The 21,181-nt window shown below is 29.2% G+C and overlaps 1 protein-coding gene across 1 annotated transcript; it reads left to right on the forward strand.

Annotated features, from left to right (window-relative positions):
* The first annotated feature begins 4,520 nt into the window (after nucleotides 1–4,520).
* LOC136080294 (uncharacterized) lies at nucleotides 4,521–8,608 on the forward strand. The gene is made up of 4 exons (XM_065796913.1): nucleotides 4,521–6,105; nucleotides 6,385–6,644; nucleotides 7,884–7,935; nucleotides 8,022–8,608. Exons 1-4 carry the CDS (start codon nucleotides 4,521–4,523, stop codon nucleotides 8,606–8,608), a joined length of 2,484 nt encoding a protein of 827 aa, XP_065652985.1.
* Nucleotides 8,609–21,181: the final 12,573 nt, after the last annotated feature.

Consider the following 21,181-nt stretch of genomic DNA (forward strand, 5'->3'; position numbering starts at 1 on the left):
AAAAAATACAAATTTAGCGTTGCAACGGCATCTGACGTCAAGTGTACGTGATCCGATATTTGCTAATCGCCGGAATCAAAGTTAAAAAGTAAATATTTTTTCCTATGCCTACAAGCAGAAACCAATTCACTTTTTTTATTAAGTAGTAAACCACTATCAAAATTCATAATAAAATATTTTTCACTGATGCAAAGGTTACACTTTTTTGTAGCTGGATTATAAGATTGGCATCGTTTAATTATGTTCCACTTAATTATAGGCATGTTACCTGCGTCTTTGCATTTCCAGATTTCTTTGGAAAGTTCTGTATCATTTCTATACCTTGTTGCATTAAGTGATTTAAGGTGGTTTGCAAATCTGAGCTTGAATGAGTTTTCACTGATACCGATGTAAGATTTTTCCGTAAGACTGGGATTAGGTGATGATAAAGTGGCTTTATATACAACGTTTTTTGATAGACATTCGTTATTTAAAGGGCATGCAGTTTTCTTAATGCAGTTGCAATTTATATCATTAGTGGTGAGTTTGTTGTGCAAAATTTGCTGGTTGTGTGAATTAATAATTGATCGAATATTTGGCATGCAGCTGTAACTAACTTTTATTGTGTTTCTGTTGAAAATTTTGTGGAGCTTATGATGTAATGGAAAATGTAAGTCAATTAAGTTTAAGAAAAGGCGTCCAATTTTTGTTACCACATTTTTACTGAAAGGAGGATTAAACCATATTATATTTCTTTTTCGTTTATTAGTATTAGAAGGATTTAGATTCGAATGATATTGGAGATTGGTGTGAAATCCAGACTTTTCTAATGCGTCTTTATAAATAGGAGCAGACTTTTGGAAAATTTTTTCGTTTGAAAAATTGGAAGATAATCTATGTTCAATTGAGGTTGGTAATTGTTTTAAAATGCTTGGTGGATGGTTGAAACTAGCATGGATATAATTTAGCGTACTATCAGGTTTATGGTAAGGTTGAAAAGTGCAGTTATTAAGATCAAATGTAAGTAATTGCCGTTGCAACGCTAAATTTGTATTTTTTATAACGGTTTTTATTTTATATTTGAATAATATGGCTGATGATTGCCGAATGGCATGAAACTTCAAGTTCCATTATAAAGTTGTATTTTCTCTTTTAAAATATTTTAATAATATTATTTGATCTATTTTTTTCAAAAAGATATTGATCACTCTTAAACAGACAAGAGTTGTATTTCCAGCAATATACAACATTTATCTATATATATATATATATATATATATATATATATATATATATATATATATATATATATATATATATATATATATATATGTATATATATATATATATGTATATATATATATATATATATATATATGCCTGTATATATGTATATATATATATATATATATATATATATATATATATATATATATACATATATATATATGCATATATATATACATATATATATATATATATATATATATATATATATATATATATATATATATATATGTATATATATATATAGGTATATATATATATATATATATTTATATATATATATATATACATATATATATACATATATATATATGCATATATATATATATACATATATATATATACATATATATATATATATATATATATATATATATATATATATATATATATATGTATATATATATAGGTATATATATATATATATATATATATATATATATATATATATATATATATATATATATATATATATATATATATATATATATATATATATGTACAGTGGCGGATTACCCACTAGGCACGTGCATAGGGGCCACAAAAATAAAAAATATTAAAAAAAATTTTTTGTAAATGTTATATTTTTATTTAAAAAATATTTTCTTTTTTTGTATTTATTCACTCAAGAAATGAGTAATTATTTAAAATTTTATTTTGAAACAAACGAGTGTAAAGTTTTATTTTAAAAACAAATACTACTAAAAATTGTAATTGTTAGAACACATTAATATAAAACTTGCATTTTCAAATCGTTATGCGAAACGGGTGGAATTTCTCACTCGTTGAGCAGCGGCAATAATGCATTGTTTCTAAGAAGAAGAAAAATCAAACTTTTTTAACACCCTATAGTAGCCAATAGTAGTTGAGAAAAATCGTCGTAACTAACGAAAGCGTGCATAACTATGCGCACTATTCAACGTTAACTGTATTATAAGTATTAAGATAAATCAAATCGTTTTGTTTGTCTACTTTGTTTACTTAACCAATAAGTTATAATTTAAATTTTAATAATAAAAAGAAAAACAGGTAAGGAAAACTAGTGTTTAATTTAAATAAAAAACAAAATTTAATTATTTAGTTAAATGGATTTGAGCACCACGAAAAGGCAATATTTAAGCGGAGCTGAAAAAAGAAAATTACATGAAAATTATATGAAGGAAGATGCAAAAGGACAAATGTCATTGCTAGGATTTATTGACAAACCATCGACATCAACATCAACATCTTCAACGTTACCAGAAATAAATTGTTGTGGTAATGATACTGATATGCATGAGGCAACAAATGCAAATGTAATGCTAATGAACGAAGGGAATTTTAATGCATTGGAGGAAGTGTCTATTGCAATTCCTATTTAATCTAGTTGTAATTTTACCTATGTCACTTTTATTAATGATCCTGCCCATTGGAAATTCTCTGAAGAACTAATATCTTATTTTGTCGAAAAAGAATATATCCTACAAAATTTGGAATTTGACAATGCAGAATTTATAAATTCTACTAAGCAGGTAATCGGAAATAAACAGCGTTTTCTTTCAAAATCAATGTTTAAACGTAAAATGATAAATGGCAAATAAGTAGATTGTACTTGGCTAATTTTTTCTTCAAAGACCAAAATGTTGTATTGTGGCCTTTGCAAATTATTTTCTCCTACATCAACTGAAATGTTAATAACGGGATTTAATGATTGAAAAAATGCGGCATCACTCAAGAAATAAGTTGCATAAAATTATCAGAAAAAGTTAAAATCAAATTATAGTAAACAACATTCGCAGCTTTATTACACTACTGTACGTCTGGAACTGAGCATAGGATCCCTTCTAAGCAGGTAAAAAGAAATTGTCGAATTTATTTTTCTACAATGCTGAAAAATAAATTCGACAATTTTAAAATTCGACAGAAAATCACATGAAAATTGTCATTTACATTCTCGTTCCTTTAAGAGTTGGTCTATCAAACTCGATCAAAAATGCAAGGTTTAAATTTTTGTAAGTTATATGAATCTCAATGTGACTATTGGAAAAAAGTTTTGCAAAGAATTATAGATGCTATTTTTTTTTGAAAATGAACTGATTCACTTCCATGACCACGTAAACATTCAGATTGGTCAGAACAAACCGAATGCAGAAGTAAACATTTTAAAAATTTTTAAAGATATTCTAAAAAATGTTATCCAAACGTGGCAATTGCTTTCAGGATACATTTAACAATAGCGTGTGGTGTCTGCAAACGTGAAAGATCATTTTCAAAGTTAGCGCTTGTTAAAAATCAAAAACGTTCTATGAACCAAGATTGATTAAATGCATTAAGCATTATATGCATTGAACATGATTTTGTAAAAGAATTAAATTATGCAGAATTGATTTCTAAATTTGCCGCGGCAAAAGCAAGAAAAGTAGATATATAAAAAAACCAAATACTTATATATATTTTATGAATAATTTGATTTTCTGTGTGTAATTGTAAGCCTACTCTGTAGCTCTGTTTGAAAATAAAGTACAATATTTACCAATTTTTTTTTTGTATATAGGGGAGAGTGGGGTAATGGCGAACGCGGGGTAACTCCGAACATGGTCAAAACAGCATTGTAGAAAAACAAATTTGAAAACTTCTTTTTACCTGCTGAGAAGGGAGATCCTATGCTAAGTTCCAGACGTGCAGTAGTGTAATGAAGCTATGGATGTTGTTTACTATAACTTGATTTTAACTTTTTCTGATAATTTTATGCAACTTTTTTCTTGATTAACACTCTGTTGTAGCTTCTATGGAAATAATACCACTAATTTTTTTGTTGTTGTTGCATAATATAATTTTTAGAAGTTATTACAATTAGCATTTTATTCGTTATTACAAAACAGTATTTGTGACTGCCCCCCGATGTGTTTTCCCCACGTAGGTAGGGTAATTCCGAACACCAATGGTTTTATTTTTGCCATAATTTTTTATTTTATAATAAGATTTTTAAAAATTGCTATTGAGGGTTTGTGACTGAATAGTTAAATGAATTAATAAGCAATAAATATGATCAATTTTGTATAATTGGTGTCTTTAATTCCCATTCCCCCTAAGGTGATCGCCAATACCCTACTCTCCCCTATATACATATATACATATATATATATTTTAAAAATAATTCAAATCTCCATCTCCCAGGTTTTGATCCAGTAATTTTAGAACGAAGTACTAATAAGCGAGGAGGAGGAGTTTTATTTTTTGTTAAAAATAACCTTCTGTATAAAGTTCGAAGCGAAATGTGCGTTTCTGACGAAAACAAAGAGATTTTAACAATAGAACTTATCAATAAGCGTTCAAAAAATATACTAATAAGCTGTTGTTACAGGCCACCAGCTGGAAGAATTGAAAACTTTGGCAAATTTTTACTAAAAAACATAATAAAGCAAACTGATCTTGAAAAGAAAAAAAATTACTGTATAGGGGATTTCAACATAAACTCCTTTGATTATTATGAAAATCAAAGTTCGAAAAATTTTTTTAATGGTTTATTTGAAACTGGAACAATACCTTTAATTAATCGCCCGACTAGAATCACAAGTCATTCATCATCATTAATTGATAACATTTTAACAACCGATTTTTTTAATAAGTCGCTAAAAAAAGGAATTATAAAAACCGATGTTTCCGATCACTTCCCGATTTTTTTTTCTATATGTGTTAATTTAAAAAAAGAAAAGCAGGGAAAAGTTTTTATAAAAAAACGGCTTATCAATAATAATAATTTAAATTCTTTCAGAGAACAATTATCACTTGTAGATTGGGGTTATATTAACTTTAATGATAATATCAACATAATCTACGACAATTTTTTCAAAACTTTTCACCAAGTGTATGATTCCAATTTTCCTTTAATTGAAATAGTTTTAAGCGATAAAGAAATATCATCTCCTTGGATTACTAAAGGTCTCAGAAAATCGTCAAAAATTAAGCAGAAGCTTTACATAAAATACCTAAAATCAAAATCTGAAAAACATAAACAAAATTATAAAACTTATACAAACTTATTTGAAAAGCTTCGCAAAAGTGCAAAAAAAAACTACTATTCAAACTTGCTTAATAAATATAAGCACCACTCAAAACGCGTCTGGCAAATCATGAAGGAGGTGTCTGGAAAACTTAAACCAAATAAAAATTTACTTCCAAATTTTATACAAATTGATAACAAATTAATAAATGACTCAAATGATATTGCATTTGAATTTAATAAGCTTTTCACCACTATCGGTACAAAATTAAGCGATAGTATTTCATTCATTAAAGATAAATCTGTTGATGAGTTCGAAACATCAACAAGCTCTAATCTAAATTATACTGAGTTAACTTTTAATGAATTTGAGGTTGCTTTTAAGTCATTAAAACGAAATAAAGCTACTGGGTATGATGATATTAACACAAATATTGTGATTGATTCCTACGATGTTATAAAAGATATTCTTTATAAAATCTTCAGAGCATCCATTGCACAAGGGTCTTTTCCAGATAAACTAAAAATAGCAAAAGTAACTCCAATCTTTAAGACAGGGGATCGTACAAATATAACAAATTATCGCCCTATTTCAGTTCTTCCAGTTTTTTCAAAAATTTTAGAAAGAATAATGTACAACCGAATCTACTCATATCTTGTTGAAAATAAAATTCTATACGAAAACCAATTTGGTTTCAAAAAAAATAATTCAACCGAGCATGCCATTCTTCAACTAACGCGCAATATAACTGACTCTTTTAAAGACTCTTGTTTTACACTAGGAGTGTTTATTGATTTGTCTAAGGCATTTGATACTATCAATCATCAAATTCTGTTAAAAAAACTAATATCATATGGTATTAAAGATAAAACCCTATTATGGTTTGAAAGTTATCTTACTAACCGTAAACAGTTTGTTTACAATAAAGATTCTATATCTCATCTATTAATGAATATAACATGTGGTGTTCCACAAGGATCCATACTTGGTCCACTTATTTTTTTAATATACATAAATGATCTTCATAAATCATCAAACTTAACAACAATAAATTTTGCAGATGACACTAATTTGTTTTTGTCTCATAAAGATATTAATATGCTTTTTACTAATATGACAAATGAATTAAAAAAAGTATCTGTTTGGTTTAAACAAAATAGATTGTCTCTAAATATAGAAAAAACTAAATGGACACTTTTTTATCCACCTTCAAAAAAACAGAAACTGCCTCATATCATGCCAGACCTTTTAATTGATAATATAATAATAAAAAGAGAAAAAGTTACTAAGTTTCTTGGAGTATATATTGATGAGAATCTATCTTGGAGAAATCATATTGATAATACCTCCAATAAAATCGCTAAATGCATTGGAATTCTCTATAAAGCAAGAAATGTATTATGTAAACACCAGTTAACACAATTATATTATTCATTTATACATTGTCATATAAACTACGCGAATATTATATGGGGAAGCACTCATAGAACAAAACTAAAATCTCTTTACCTTCATCAGAAACACGCAGCTCGCGCAATAAATTTTAAAAATCGGTTTTTTCATACGAAACAACTTTTTAAAGAAATGAATATTTTAAATGTATATCAACAAAATGTCTTTAACATTTTATGTTTCATGTTTAAATGTAGAGAAAATTTGTTGCCAAACGTATTACAAAATCTTTATTGTATGAAACCTAAAAACAAATATGATCTTCGAATTAATAACAATCTTATTGCCCCTTTTTGCCATAAAAGCAAAGACCAGTTTTTTGTTTCTTATCGAGGTCCTTATCTCTGGAACAAAATAGTCTTACCAAATTTTGATTTTTCTACCCAACTGACTTTTGCCTCATTCAAACAAAAACTTAAAAGAATTATATTTTTAATTGAAAATATTTTGATTTACTTTTAATTGTTTTTTTGTTTTGTTTGTTTGTTTATTCGTTGTTGTTCTATTTTGTATATTTTATTTATTTTTTAATCTTGGCTTTTTAAAATTTTATCTTGGTTTTTACATGTTTTTGCATAAAGTTGTATTATTTAGTTGTTTTTGCATAAAGTTGTATTATTATTTCACGTAAGACATTGTATTTTTATCAAAAATTAACCATATATTGTAAAGGGCTTCATGACAAGATCCACATGATCTTCTAGAAGTCCTGTCGTTACTAATGTAAAAATTGTTAAATATAATTGGTTATTGTAATATTTTTAAACGGCAAAATATTAAAAAAAAAAAAAAAAAAAAAAAAAAAAAAAAAATATATATATATATATATATATATATATATATATATATATATATATATATATATATATATATATATTTGTATTTTGGGCTTGTAACTTACCAGTCCATTTTATTCTATTTGTTTTTCGGTTTTTAGTAGATATTAATTGTAATTTTTACATTGGTTGCATTATTTATTGTTTTATTTTGGAAAATGGAGGTTAATTTGATGGGCCTAATTGTGCAATTAAGACTTGGCATTGGGGGTCACAAATTTTACTTGCTTAGCATTTATTTGGTATATTTTTCATTCTAAATATTGTTTAATGATGTTTTTTATATTACTTGGTATTATAAAACAATTTTTTTATTTTAGATTTATTTTTATAAAATCATTATCAGGACTGGAGCGAAGAAGCTGACTGCGGAGGAGCGGCTGGAGGTGGTTGTGCAGGTCAGGAATGGGTCGACTTTTGATGCAGTGGCTCAGAAGATGGGAATAAGCAAGTCAACAGTAACTAGGCTGATGAGGAAATACAGGGAGACAGGATAGGCGGTTAACTGCCCCTGATATAGCTGCCAGGCTGTATAGACTATATAGAATCAGGCTGGCTGTTAGGACTGTTAGAGCTAGACTGCAGAAAGCTGGTTTAAACACTTGTGTGGCTGCGAAGAAGCCACTGTTAACTTGTGATCACCGCCGGAGGCGGAGAGCATTTGCACTGATACATCGTGGCTGGACCATTGATCAATGGAAACAGGTTCTCTGGAGTGATGAGAGCAGTTTTCAAGTGTTTAGTGGTGGGAAGAGAGTTTTAGTAAGGAGAAGAGTGTGTGAAAGATACCACAGCAGTTGCATTAATGCTACTGTGAAGCACGGAGGAGGGTCTATCATGGTTTGGGGTTGCATCTCATGGATAGGTCAATTTTACCGCTGTGTAGGTGCAATGAACCAGGACCAGTACACTGGAGTCCTAAGAGATTACATGCTCCTTTCAGCTGGTGCTTTATTTGGCAGACAAGGTGAGCTTGTCTTTCAGCAGGACAACGCACCCTGTCATAAAGCTAAGTGGGTATGTGATTTCTTAACCTCCAAACGTGTACGAGTCTTGGAGTGGCCTCCTTAGAGCCCTGACCTCAATCCCATTGAACATCTGTGGGAGATCGTCTTTCGAAAGCTGCAGGTATCCAAACCCACTGGTTTGGAAGATTTGTGGAGGTGTTTGAATGAAGCGTGGAAAAGCATCACCCTAGAAACTTTACATTCATTGGTTGAGTCCATGCCACATTATGGACACCACATTGTCAGCTCGTAAAATATTACAAAATTTTTTGAACATTAAAAAACAGTTTAATAAAAATTGTTTTTAACTGACGTCAGCAGTCGAATGGCTTCTTTTTTCGTTACGCAAGAATATAAAAAATGGAGTCCAAAATTTAGTTTTGACAAATTGCCCATTATCGAGATTTATTCCGCCATTCGATTGGAAACATTGGTGCCTCTGTATTTTGAGTGCTTCTTGTACTTTACGGTCGAATTTTTTTGTTTCAACTTTAATAGTTTTAGTTTTCTCCCAATTTATTTTTTCAGAGCAAAACTTGCTATGTGTTGCAATTGCTGACATAATGTTTGCCATCATTTAAATTTTTTGGTGTTGTTGAATTCTTGTTCTAATTTGTAATTTTGTTTCTCCTACATATTTTTTTGAGCAATTGCATTCAACTAAATATGTACCAGGCTAGCTATTTTGGGGCAATCTAGATTTGTTTTTACATGTTAATATTGTTCATGTTAAGAACATGTTAAGATTTGATTTAAAAACTAATCTATAGCCAACTTTTCTAAATATTTTCCTTAATTTTGGTAATAGTGAAGGTATCCACGGTAATGATACTGTTGGGAAAGCATTGTCCTCGGATTGAATTCTATTGTTCTTTACGGACCTTTTTTTCCTAATTTGATTTGCAATACTATTTAGTTGACTTTCGGTGTACCCATTTTTATTAAAAACTTGAATAAGAAAGTTTATCTCATTTTTTAAATGTGTAACACTACATATTGAGTATGCTCTGCGAATATAACCGTTGAATATTGCGCATAAAATTTTGGGGTCGTGATTCGAGTGCGGATTTATTTGAATATTTGTAATGGCTTCTTTTCAGTAGACTTTAAACTCATACTTACCTTTGTTGTTATTTATTATTGTTTTCTGTTTCAATTGTGTATTGTATTGCAGGGTGTTGAATATTTAAGATTATTTTCAATTTCTCTGCTTCTTGGATGTTTGAAAATCTAGCATGGCTATCATCGACGTATCTTAAATAGGATTTTAAGTCGAGAGGAGGATTTAATGTCTTTGCAATTTTGAAGGCATTTTCTTCGTGATGTTGCAGAAAAGATTCTGCCAATATAACCATGAATGAAAGACCAATAGGACCGGAATTCTCCAATTCATGGATCTCGTTGTTCCACAAAAAGTAGCAACAATGTAAACAAAGTTCTATAAGTGTTTTTGTTTCTGATATAGTCAGCTTGGTAGAATATCTGTATGAATCATCTTTATTTAATTGATCTATAAGAATTAAAGTAGCTTCTTTAAGTGGAATTGATGGATACAGGTTTATTACATCGAATGAAACTTGAACTTCGTTTTCGTCTACATTCCATGAGTTTGCTTTGTTAATAAAATCAAAAGAATTTTTCAAACGTGTTTTATTTTTATTTAAGGTTGGTTGTATTGCTTTAACTAAGTAGTTAGATATTTCATAATTAGGTGTGCCGATAGTTGATATAACTATTCTCATAGTGTAAGCTTTTTCAGGTTTATGAGCCTTAATTAGACCATACATACGAGGTTTTATTGGATCACTTGGATATATACTGTCATATTCTGTTTTTGAAAATCTTTGTTTTTTATTAAGTTGTGAGAGGTTTTAATTTTTATAGCATAACTAGAAGTAGAATCTTTACTTAAAACCTTTGTTTGACCAATTTGATCGCGAATTCTTTCTAACACTTTTTCGTGTTCAATTCTCACAAACCCATTACCCTAATCAAACGGATATATATCGACAAGTTTGTTTTCCTTAGTTTCCTTTAGAGCTTTTTTTTGCTCTCTTGTTAAGTTTTGAGTAATTTTTTTACCCATTTTAAGTTCTTTTAAAACATTTTTCTCAAATCCTGCGCATTTTCAATTTTGTTGTTATATTCTAGCTTTAAAGCAAATGACTCTGTTGTGGCGATAATATCCATATAAGGGATATGTTTTAAAGAAAGTACAAAGTTTGGACCAAGATTAAGAAGATCATTTTGGTTATTAGGAATTTCGGTATTGCATAGGTTCAAAACAGCATTCGTAGTATGCGTAGTTAGTTTACCGTTTTTAATTTTTTGTTTATTCTTAAATTCGTTTTGAAGAATACTAAACTTTTTGAACAACCTTTCTTTTGATCTTATAAACATTATTTCCCGAACAACCTTTCTTTTGATCTTATAAACATTATTTCTTATTAATATAAGATACACTCTTACACACGATGTCTACACTCAAATCACACACACACACACACACACACACACACACACACACACACACACACACACACACACACACACACACACACACACACACATATATATATATAGATAAATAGAGTAAACTGGGGCAAGAGTGAACAAAAAAAAAAGTTAACGGTTTAGCAATTGTTTTTTTTTTTTTATTTATTGAAAGCTAAAACCAAAATATCTTTAAAAATGCAAGGCGCCGTTTTATGGAAATTTTTGTGCTCAATCTAAAACACACCTGTCTGCAACCACTTTTTAGTTTTGTGATTTGACCCCGGCCATTGTCATACATCATTCATTGCAATGAGTAGAATTTGGGTTGATATGTCACTTTTAGCAAAATATTTACGTTTTAGGGGCCGAAAGGGCCCAATTTAGGAATTTATCCCCCAAATTCAGGATGTAAGTAAAAAAATAACTTGAAAATTTTATATATATATGTATATATATATATATATATACATATATATATATATATATACATATATATATTATATATATATATATATATATATATATATATATATATATATATATATATATTCATATATATTTGTTTTTCTTTGTAGATAAATAAAAATACTTAAAATGTCGCATCCACAAAAAAATTGTGACCATGACACAAACAAAACATCAAGACTGTTAAATAAGCAAGCGATAAGAGAGAAAGTGTCCACTTTTAATTTAGATTGCAATGATACAAAAAATCCACTCGGCATGTAGTGATAATGTAGAAGTAATATACGTCGAAAAAACTACTTACCGGATTTAGTAATAGACTGGAATACAAAACGTCGTTACACCTTTAACCAGAAATTCTACTAGTTGTCAATGTAAAATATGCAAACTAACCAATTTACGTGGAAGAACTGGAACAAGAACAAGAAGTAGTAAATTTTCCAAGTCGCGTGCACCCCACGAAAAAATATGTAAATCTTGTCTTTCAAACATTGGGAAGGGAAAGAAGCACAAATGTGGAAATAAAACGTTAGCTGTAAAAATATATGAAAAACTTTAAACCTCAGCTAAAGTTAAGGATCAAATTGCATCTTAAGTCATCTCAGAAAAATCATATGAACAAGGATCAAAAAAAATTAAACTTTTTACAGGTGCAAAACCTTTACAAATATCAGTAGGGCCCTTAAAAAATAAACCTAGACACCTTGAAAATAAACCTAGATTACCTTGATTGATTTATTAAGGATTCAATCAAGACTTACTTTGTCCAACAAGAAACTAATACAGCTAGCAAAAGAACCCAGGTAAAAACGATTTTTAAATAAAGTATTTCTCACTCTTTTTATGTAATTTAGTTAGCCTAAATTTATATATATTTTTTTTAATTGAACATCAGTTAAAGGGAAAACTTGCATACAAGCAAACCTACAAAAAGTACTTCCAGTAATTGATAGTGCACTTGAAAATTTATTTATAATTGATTATCAAGAATTTGAATTAAAAAAAGGAAATTTAAAAGTAACGGAAAATCTCCCTATTATTAACTGCACCAATATTGAGAAGTTTGTAAATTTGCTTATTGTGATTAAAGAGGGGAATTTAAGCAATCAAACAGTCAAGCTCGGTATTGGTGGAGGAAGACGCTTTCTGAAGGTAAATAATTTCATTCTAAATATGTTTATGAGTACATATGTTTATGAGTACATATGAAGAATCTCAGAATTCAAAATATAAAGAAGGTTCTGTAAAAGCTTCTTTTTTTCTAGCTTTAGTTCCGAATGTTCCTGAAAGTCACTACAATGTTTTTATATTAATGAACTGTCTAAATTTAGATAAAATAAAAACACTCATTTGTAGCTGATCTTAAGCTTTGTCAAATAATGTATGGTTTATTTCCAAGCGCTATGGCTACACAAACTTGCCATGTATGCGAATGGAAACGAAAGCAACCATTTAAAAAAGAGAAGCTTAGAACTTTTGGTTCTTTAGAGGAACAGTACACAAAATTTTTCAATCAGGTGCAATAAAACGGAATGCTAAAGAATTTTGCAATGTTACTAATCCTCCATTGATACACGTAGAAAAAAGCGACCACTTAGTAACAGATTATCTTTTGCCGCCAGAGTTACACCTAATGGAGGGAGCTGTTAATCATATTTATAATCATATAGAGAAACGTGGTGGTGAAAACGAAGTGGCCAAAGTATCAATGATTTTAGGCATTTCAAAAGAGATCCAGAATGATGCCTTTAATGGCAACGCCTCGCGTAAAATTCTTAAAAATTATTGTAAGTACATGCGTGCATTGCCAATTAATTTAAAGCCATTGGCAGAGGAGCTTAGAATTTTAAACAATATGGTTGAGTCTTGTTTTGGACAAAAACTTCATAACGATTTTCAAACACATATTAAAAACTTTGAAGATCACTACAGAACACTTGTTGAAGACCATGGAATAACTGTTTTATTAAAAATTCATTTTATTATAAAACACATAGGCGCTTTTTGTGCAGTAAGAGGGCGTGGATTAGGCTGCTATTCTGAACAAGCTGTTGAAGCAATTCTTTACAATTTTGTTAATGAATCTTGGAATAGGCTCAAAGTTTCCAAAAGTCACAGCTCCTTTTCTGAACATTTGAAAAAAGCTGTTATCAGTTTTAACGGAAAAAACCATGTAAATATTGCAAATTGGAATCTATGTTTTAACTTTACTTAATTATAACTTTTTTATGATAATGTCACAAAAATATGTTTATTAATAAACAGAATCCTAATATAAAACATTAGTTAATGTCAATGGTTTGTATATATATATATAATGTAGTTGTATTTTACAAATGACATATTCATGACAGTCATATCCAAACGATATATTCTATTTATGACTTATTTTCACAAACTAAATGGCTATAACTTTTAAATAATTGATAAATTTGTTAAACAAATTTATTTAAAAAAAAAATAAAAAAATCCATGAATTTGGGAAAATGTTCCTAAGTTGGGCCCTTTTGGCTCCTAAAACGTAAATATTTTGCTAAAAGGAATTTTATGATTTCGGTGACATATCAAACCTAAATCTACTCATTGTAACGAATCCAACGATGTATGACAATGTCCGGGGTCAAATCGTAAAACTAAAAAGTGGTTGCAGGCAGGTGTGAAAGGTGTAAAATTTATTGAAAAAAATTAATGTTGCCTTAGCAAACCTTAAAATTCTTACCCTCGAAAAAAAAAAAAAAAATTTTCTAAAAAATCGACTTTAAATCTTTAAAGACTAAAATTAAATTTTGCTTATCAGAAAAGGCAGTTTTGTAGAAAAAATTTTAATGATCAAGATTCTCTTTTCAAAATTCAATTTGCTAGTTCCAGAAAAAAGTTGTGAGCAAAAAACCAATATAAATGTTTTTCGGGGAAAGATTAATAGCTCACACTTATGCATTAGGTCGAGCGCGGTTAAACTAAATAATAGTTATTAATTATTTAAAACATAAATAAATAAGGCAGCCTTTGATATTAATCTGAAAAATTTTAAAACAAAATGACTCGTACCTACATTCATAAAATGCAAACAACCTACAATGAAGCGCAATTGCAACTTGCAGTAGAACAAATAAAAAAGGTGATATATCACTCCGTAAAGATTCAGAGGCATACAATATACCAAAGGCAACTCTTCACAAGCGTGTGCACAACAAAGTCCAATCACATGGTAGAGGTACATCTACCGTGCTAAGTACAGCATTTGAATTTGTTCTTTTTCAGTATTTATCAGTTTGGCCGATTGGGGTTTTGGCAGAATATTCGCAGATGTCATCGTAATAGTTGGGGGAAATTTAGTATCTACAAATCAAAGACATCTGTTTCCTCTAAATGGTATACCAGGACGAAAATGGCATCAAGGTTTCACAAAATGATGGAGTCAAATTAAACGTCAGAGTTGCAGGCAATATTTTGTCTCTTTGAGCTGCCTCTTGTACCGAAGACAAAATAACAAGTTATTTCAATACACATCATCATCCACATCCCAGCCTATATCGTTATCTAACATCAGTCAGTATCTAACTCCAACGATTTGCCAACTTCAAAATTTAATAACAACACCAGTGACTCCTGCTCAAATGTATCAAATGTTGCAACACTTCACAGAAAGACTCAAAAACAATTTGAAAAACGTTTTAAAGCGCCACCATATTGACACGCAAAAAAAACCGAAAAGAGTCAGCATTCCGAGAAACTAAAGCAAGACAATGAGGCCAAAATGTCAAAGCAATTAAAGAAACATTCACTTCAGTGAAGCTTTAGATGAAACTCAGCAAGTGCAACGTTCAAAAAAACCGAGACAAGACAAAGAAATCAAGAGGTGCAAAAAGTAACGCAGAGTTTAGGAAGAAGCATTGCCAACTCAAAACAAAATGTGGTACCAATGTGAAGCTTTTAATTGCAAGTCTTGGGTTTGTCGATCGTGTTTACCCAAAAAATACAAAATTGGTGAAGAGTTTTTTTGCATGAAAAAATGGTGCGAACCTGCTTCTGCCGATAAAACAGCTATTTTTTTAATTTATAAATAGTTTTTTTCGTTTATTTGATTAAAATAGTCTTTTGTAAACTTAACTTCTAATAAGATTAGTTTTCATTTTATTTTTAATTAATTTTGCTTGATTTTCTTAATATCCTTATTTAGTTTTAAATTTTTTTATATCTTAAAAAAAGTTATTAAAAATTAACTAGTTTACTTTTCTCCAATTATAAGAGGAAAAGTATACGTTTTTTTTCTTCATAAAAACTGATTTTCTTAAAGCTTTTCAAAATATTTTTTCTTAATTTTTTTTTATTTATATTATGTAAAATATTTTCTTAAAAATTCTTTAAAACAAAAAAAAAAATAAACAAAAAATATTTTTTCTTTAAAAAAATATTTGAATTTGAAGCTAAACTGTTTACTCTTACCCCAGTTTACACTATATATACACACACACACACAAATTGTTTTTACTATGTTTCACAAAAACACTCTAAGTTTGACATTTTTGTTGGTGTTGGAAACGCTTTAACGTATTCTTTTATTTTTTATAGTGTACACGATGGATGCTCGAAATCCGGACATTTTTGACACAAAATAAAAATTACAATAAAAGTATTAGTTTCAAAGCTATATTTCTGAAACTTTAAACAGTAATGTACACATATTAGAGCTTTCATTTCACTTAATCCAGCTGCCTTTAGCTTCGATGACTTGCTCGATACGCTTCCTGAACCTGGAGCAGGCGTGCTCCACCTCATCGGCCAACATGTTGACAGCTGCAGAAATAATTGCTCGCTTTAGATATTTAACAGTGTTGTGACTTGATTTACTGGTCTCACGTTCCAGAGTGCCCCAGACATAATAGTCCAATGGATTGAGATCTGGTGAGTTTGGAGGCTAAAAGTGCTTCAACCAGAACATAGGGAGATTCTCTTCAAGCCAACTCTGTACCAAATTGGAGGTATGAGCAGGAGCTGAGTCTTGCTGAAACACATATGGCCTACCATTGGAACACTTGTCCATCCAAGATTTCGCCACCTTAATCAGAAGGTCCAAGTAGACTTCTTTGTTGACATTTTGGCCTTTCAGGAAGAAGTGTGGTGGCATGACATGGCCTTTGCTGGAAGCAGACATAAAGACATGGACAGAGGCTGGAAATTTTTTCTGACCAATCACTGAGACATCTTCTGGGTCTTGAGCCAACCATCTGTCATTTCTTCTGTTCACTTTGGCATCCACAGTAAAAATTTTCTCATCGCTGAAAAAACGAAGTTTACCGGCAGCTTCATGTTTTATTGATGCTAAAAGAACGGAACACTTAGCCACTCTCTTCTCGTTTATTGAAGCAGACAGCATCTGCCTGACTTTCAGGACATAGGACTTGTACCTAAGGTTATCACAGATCACTCTTCTCATGGTGTAATGAGACACATTCATATCTTTGCTCAGTTTCCTGATGAAGGTGCTGGGGTTTTTGTTAATAAAATTCTGTACTCTGCTGATGAAGGCCTTATTCCTGATTGGTTTGTGAGCAGTCTTTTCTTTTCGTTCTACAGACTCTGCACCATCATTAAACCTCTTTGCAATATCATAAACTGTGCTTTTTGAGAAGCCAAACCATTTTATAATCTCTGGGACAGAGCGCCCGGCGCGGAGGGACTCAACCACTACAATTCTACGGTCAAATTCCTTTGACATGATGTGCTAAATTTGCAATTTTTATTTTTTTTCCCGAGAGTAAAATGTTTGTTTTGATTAATGTTTGAATTTCGCAACATAGAATTTAAAAACAAAAAAATGCCGGCAAATTTAAAATTGTCCGGATTTCAAGCATCTACCCTGTACAACGAAGAGCACCTAAATCAAAATAAATAAGTTATTTCGAGACTTACACATTGATATGAACAGCACGACTACAAGACCAGATATAGATTTTCAATCAGAAGTCTGAATATCTATTTGCAATCATTATTAATAACACATTTTTAAAAAAACTCACAAATGTCACAATTTTTAGGTAAAACAATAATTAATAGTGCTTCTTTTATTAGGTATTTTAAGTATCCTCCAATCAGGTTCTTAGTCTGAGAGTGCTATTGAAGCCAGGAATAAGGAAAGCAAAGCTGTACGAGTTAGTCATCCACGTCTAACTTTCTTGGCAAAAAATATCAGGGATATAGCTAATTATTTGTATGTGACATTTGATATGTACCTCTATTGAGTGTATTTTTGAATGTTATGTTATTGTTAATAGTTTTTATTGTATTTTTTTTTTTTTTTTTTTTTTTTGGTAAAGAAATCTCAATATAGTTTATAATAACAATCCAAAGTTTCGTTGTTTTTTGTTTTTAAAAAATTTTTTGAAATAGTTTAATAAATTTTAATTAGTAATTAAATAATCTAGAAAGATCTATATCATGAACTAAAATGTCATACTGATAAGCTGTTCTGCATTGAATTTAAAAAACAATGGCTATATTCATAGCCACATGTTATTAAAAACATCAATTGGAACGTTGAGAAACTTTATAAGAAACTAAAGACTGTTTATTATTAAATCATGTTAATGTAAAATTTTGTAAAATTTTTTGTAGAACTAAATTTTGTAAAATTGTTTGTAGAACTAAATTTTGTAAAATTGTCTGTAAAATTCCATAAAAATATCGGCGCCTTCCGTTTTTAGAAAAAATAATATTCGGACTTATGTAATTTTCAGGATTAGTCAGGAATTAGTCCGGTTGAACCGAAAGAAATACAGTAAACTGATTATCTTTTTTATACAAAAACTGTATATATTTTCTTTTAAATATAGAAATATAAGCAAAAATTCGATGTGTTGTGAAAAAATCAGTTCAATTTGTTGAATGCTTCTTTATTTATATGCCTATTTCCTCATTTTGTATTAGAGTTACGCACAGTGCATCTTTTCATTTTCACCCACCACAAATTATCAAGGACTTACCTACTTCAATATGCAACACACTTTCGCAAAATTTTCAAACGAAGTTTAAAGAAATTTGAATCCAAAAACGAATATGAACAAGCACTAAAAAATATGGGATACAAAAACTGCTCCCTTGAGTATCAGATCAAAACACACCCAAAAAAATTGTGAACGCAATATCACATGGTTCAACCCCCCATTTAACAAAAAATTTTCTGCAAATGTTGCTAAAATGTTTTTAAAATGACTAGAAAAAAATTTCTCTAAAATCCAGAAGCTTAACAAAATCTTTAACAGAAACACTGTAAAGGTAATCTACAGCTGCACTGAAAATTTTTAAAAAATTATTTAAAACTAGAACAAAAAAATCTTCCCAAGAATTGAAAATAATGATCCAAAATGCAATTGTCAAAATAAAGCAGAATTTCCCCTGAATGAAAAAAGCAAATCCACAAACATTATATACAAATGCCTAAACACAGCTAAAAACGAGCCCAACAAAGTTTATATTGGGTTAACGGATGGTGAATGGAAAACCAGATATAACACAATCACAAATCATCATTCAATAATGTTAAGTACAAATTATCAAACTACGTTAGGGATTTGAAAAATAACTTCAATGAAACCTCTATATTTACATGGTCTATTCGGAAGTTTATATCCCCATACTCAAATACTTCCAAAAGGTGCCCACTATGTATATTTGTGTATGTGTGTGACACATTTTTATTTGTGAGTGTTATTGAAAATTTTTTTTTGTTTATTTATTGTTATTTTTTAATGAAACATTTATATTACTTTTATTGTTTTGGGGTTATTATATTTATTAAATCATTGTTAATTTTTCTGCAGTAATTGTTTTAGTTACATAATAGGTTGTTACGTTTTGTCAGTATATAACTGTTTGTAACTTTCCTGTCTGTGCATAATATTCAATTTTTATTTGTTTATTATTATGATATTGGTTTATCATTATATAATTTTCTTATAATTCTATAGTTGTTAATTTATCATCATTATCATTATCATTATTATTTTTATTATTACTACTATTTCATGGTATTTACTAAAGATTAGTTTTTAACTATTTGTGAATGAAAAGTACCGCCACGAAAATAAATTCTTATTAAAAAATTACAAGGCTCACTACAAACCAAAGTAACAACTAACAATAACTAAATTACTCTACTTCGTATATCTTTAGGTCAAGGCTAACTAATAAATTACTTACATATATTTTATAATATTGTATAATATTTTATAATATTTTTTACATTTTTATATCAATTTTTATTTTATATTTTTTAATATATATGTGTGTGTGTATTTAATTTATTTACACTCCGGTTAAATTAGTGACGTAAAAACGATAAAACAATTAACAACAAAATTAGCGGTGTAACAGAAAGGAAAGAAATTTAATTACTTTCCATAATTATATTAATGGTATTTTGCTAAGTGATCTTGGTTTTGTCAACATTAATCGTCAAGCTGATAAAGCTAAATCTTAATCTAAGGTTTAAATCTAACAAATTATCATTTGAACACAGAAAAAACAAACTATGTTTGTATTACATTCCAATCAAAGAAAGAAAAAATTATGGTCATAACACCATGGTCAAAAAAAATAATCGAAATCGAAAGAACCAAAGCAACTAAATTTCCAAGGATACTTATTGATGAAATTATCTCATCGAAAGTGTACATTAACTTCATGCAAACTTATTATATGTATGGTATGAGACAAACCCATAGACCATACCCAGTAGCACTTATCGACATCAAAAACATGCGGCAAGCATGCCGACATTAAAATGTGTCTTTAAAGATAAACTCACTCATGCTGAACTTTTGCTAAAACTTCTAAATGCACTAAACGTTTAAAAAATTAATATCAATTAAAGTTTGTGGTTCATGCTAAAATATATATATATAAGAGCTCGTCTTATCACATTTATTTAAAGAGTTTTTCAAATGCAATAAAAATAGATTAGATACTCATGGATTAGGAAACTATAATGTAGCATATATAAAAAAAAATGTATATCACGTTTTTCAATTTTATATTGCAGCCCTTATCTTTACAGCTATTCAAAATACTACTATTACAAAATTTGTTAACCTGAATTCTCTAAAAATATTATCAATAAACGTTTTTCTACACATAAACAATTTTATAAACGTACCGTAAAATCTCCTAAGTTCGGCCACCATGTTACTTCGGTCATTTAAGAAAAAATATAAAAAAAGCATGAAAAACTCAAATTTAAAAAAAAATTTCTCAATAATATTTGTACTTATTTCGTAAATAAGAATCTATCAAAAAAAATAACGTCTAAATGCAATCTGCTGAAATAATTCTTTGGCAAAACAACAGTTTGAAAAAGTGCATATTATTAAAATCTAAAATAAGCAAATTATTAAAATAAATAAATATTGTGAAATGTTGATTAGTGTTGCAAATGTAAAACTTACCGGTAACTTGACCTGTAAATTTACCAGTAAATTTTGACATTTTTATGATGGATACGCGCCATGGTTTTTTATTTGAATAACAAATTTGTTCATAATTTCAAAATAACTGACGGTTCTTTGAATTCTAAAAGATATTAAGCTTGTGACATTTTTTTTGGAGATAAAATAACAGCTCTACGACAATTATGGATGCGTTGCAAATCCTGTGACGATTGGTTCTGTGGGTCTTGCTG

This window comes from Hydra vulgaris, chromosome 05, assembly GCF_038396675.1.
Source record: "Hydra vulgaris chromosome 05, alternate assembly HydraT2T_AEP".
Taxonomy (NCBI): domain Eukaryota; kingdom Metazoa; phylum Cnidaria; class Hydrozoa; order Anthoathecata; family Hydridae; genus Hydra; species Hydra vulgaris.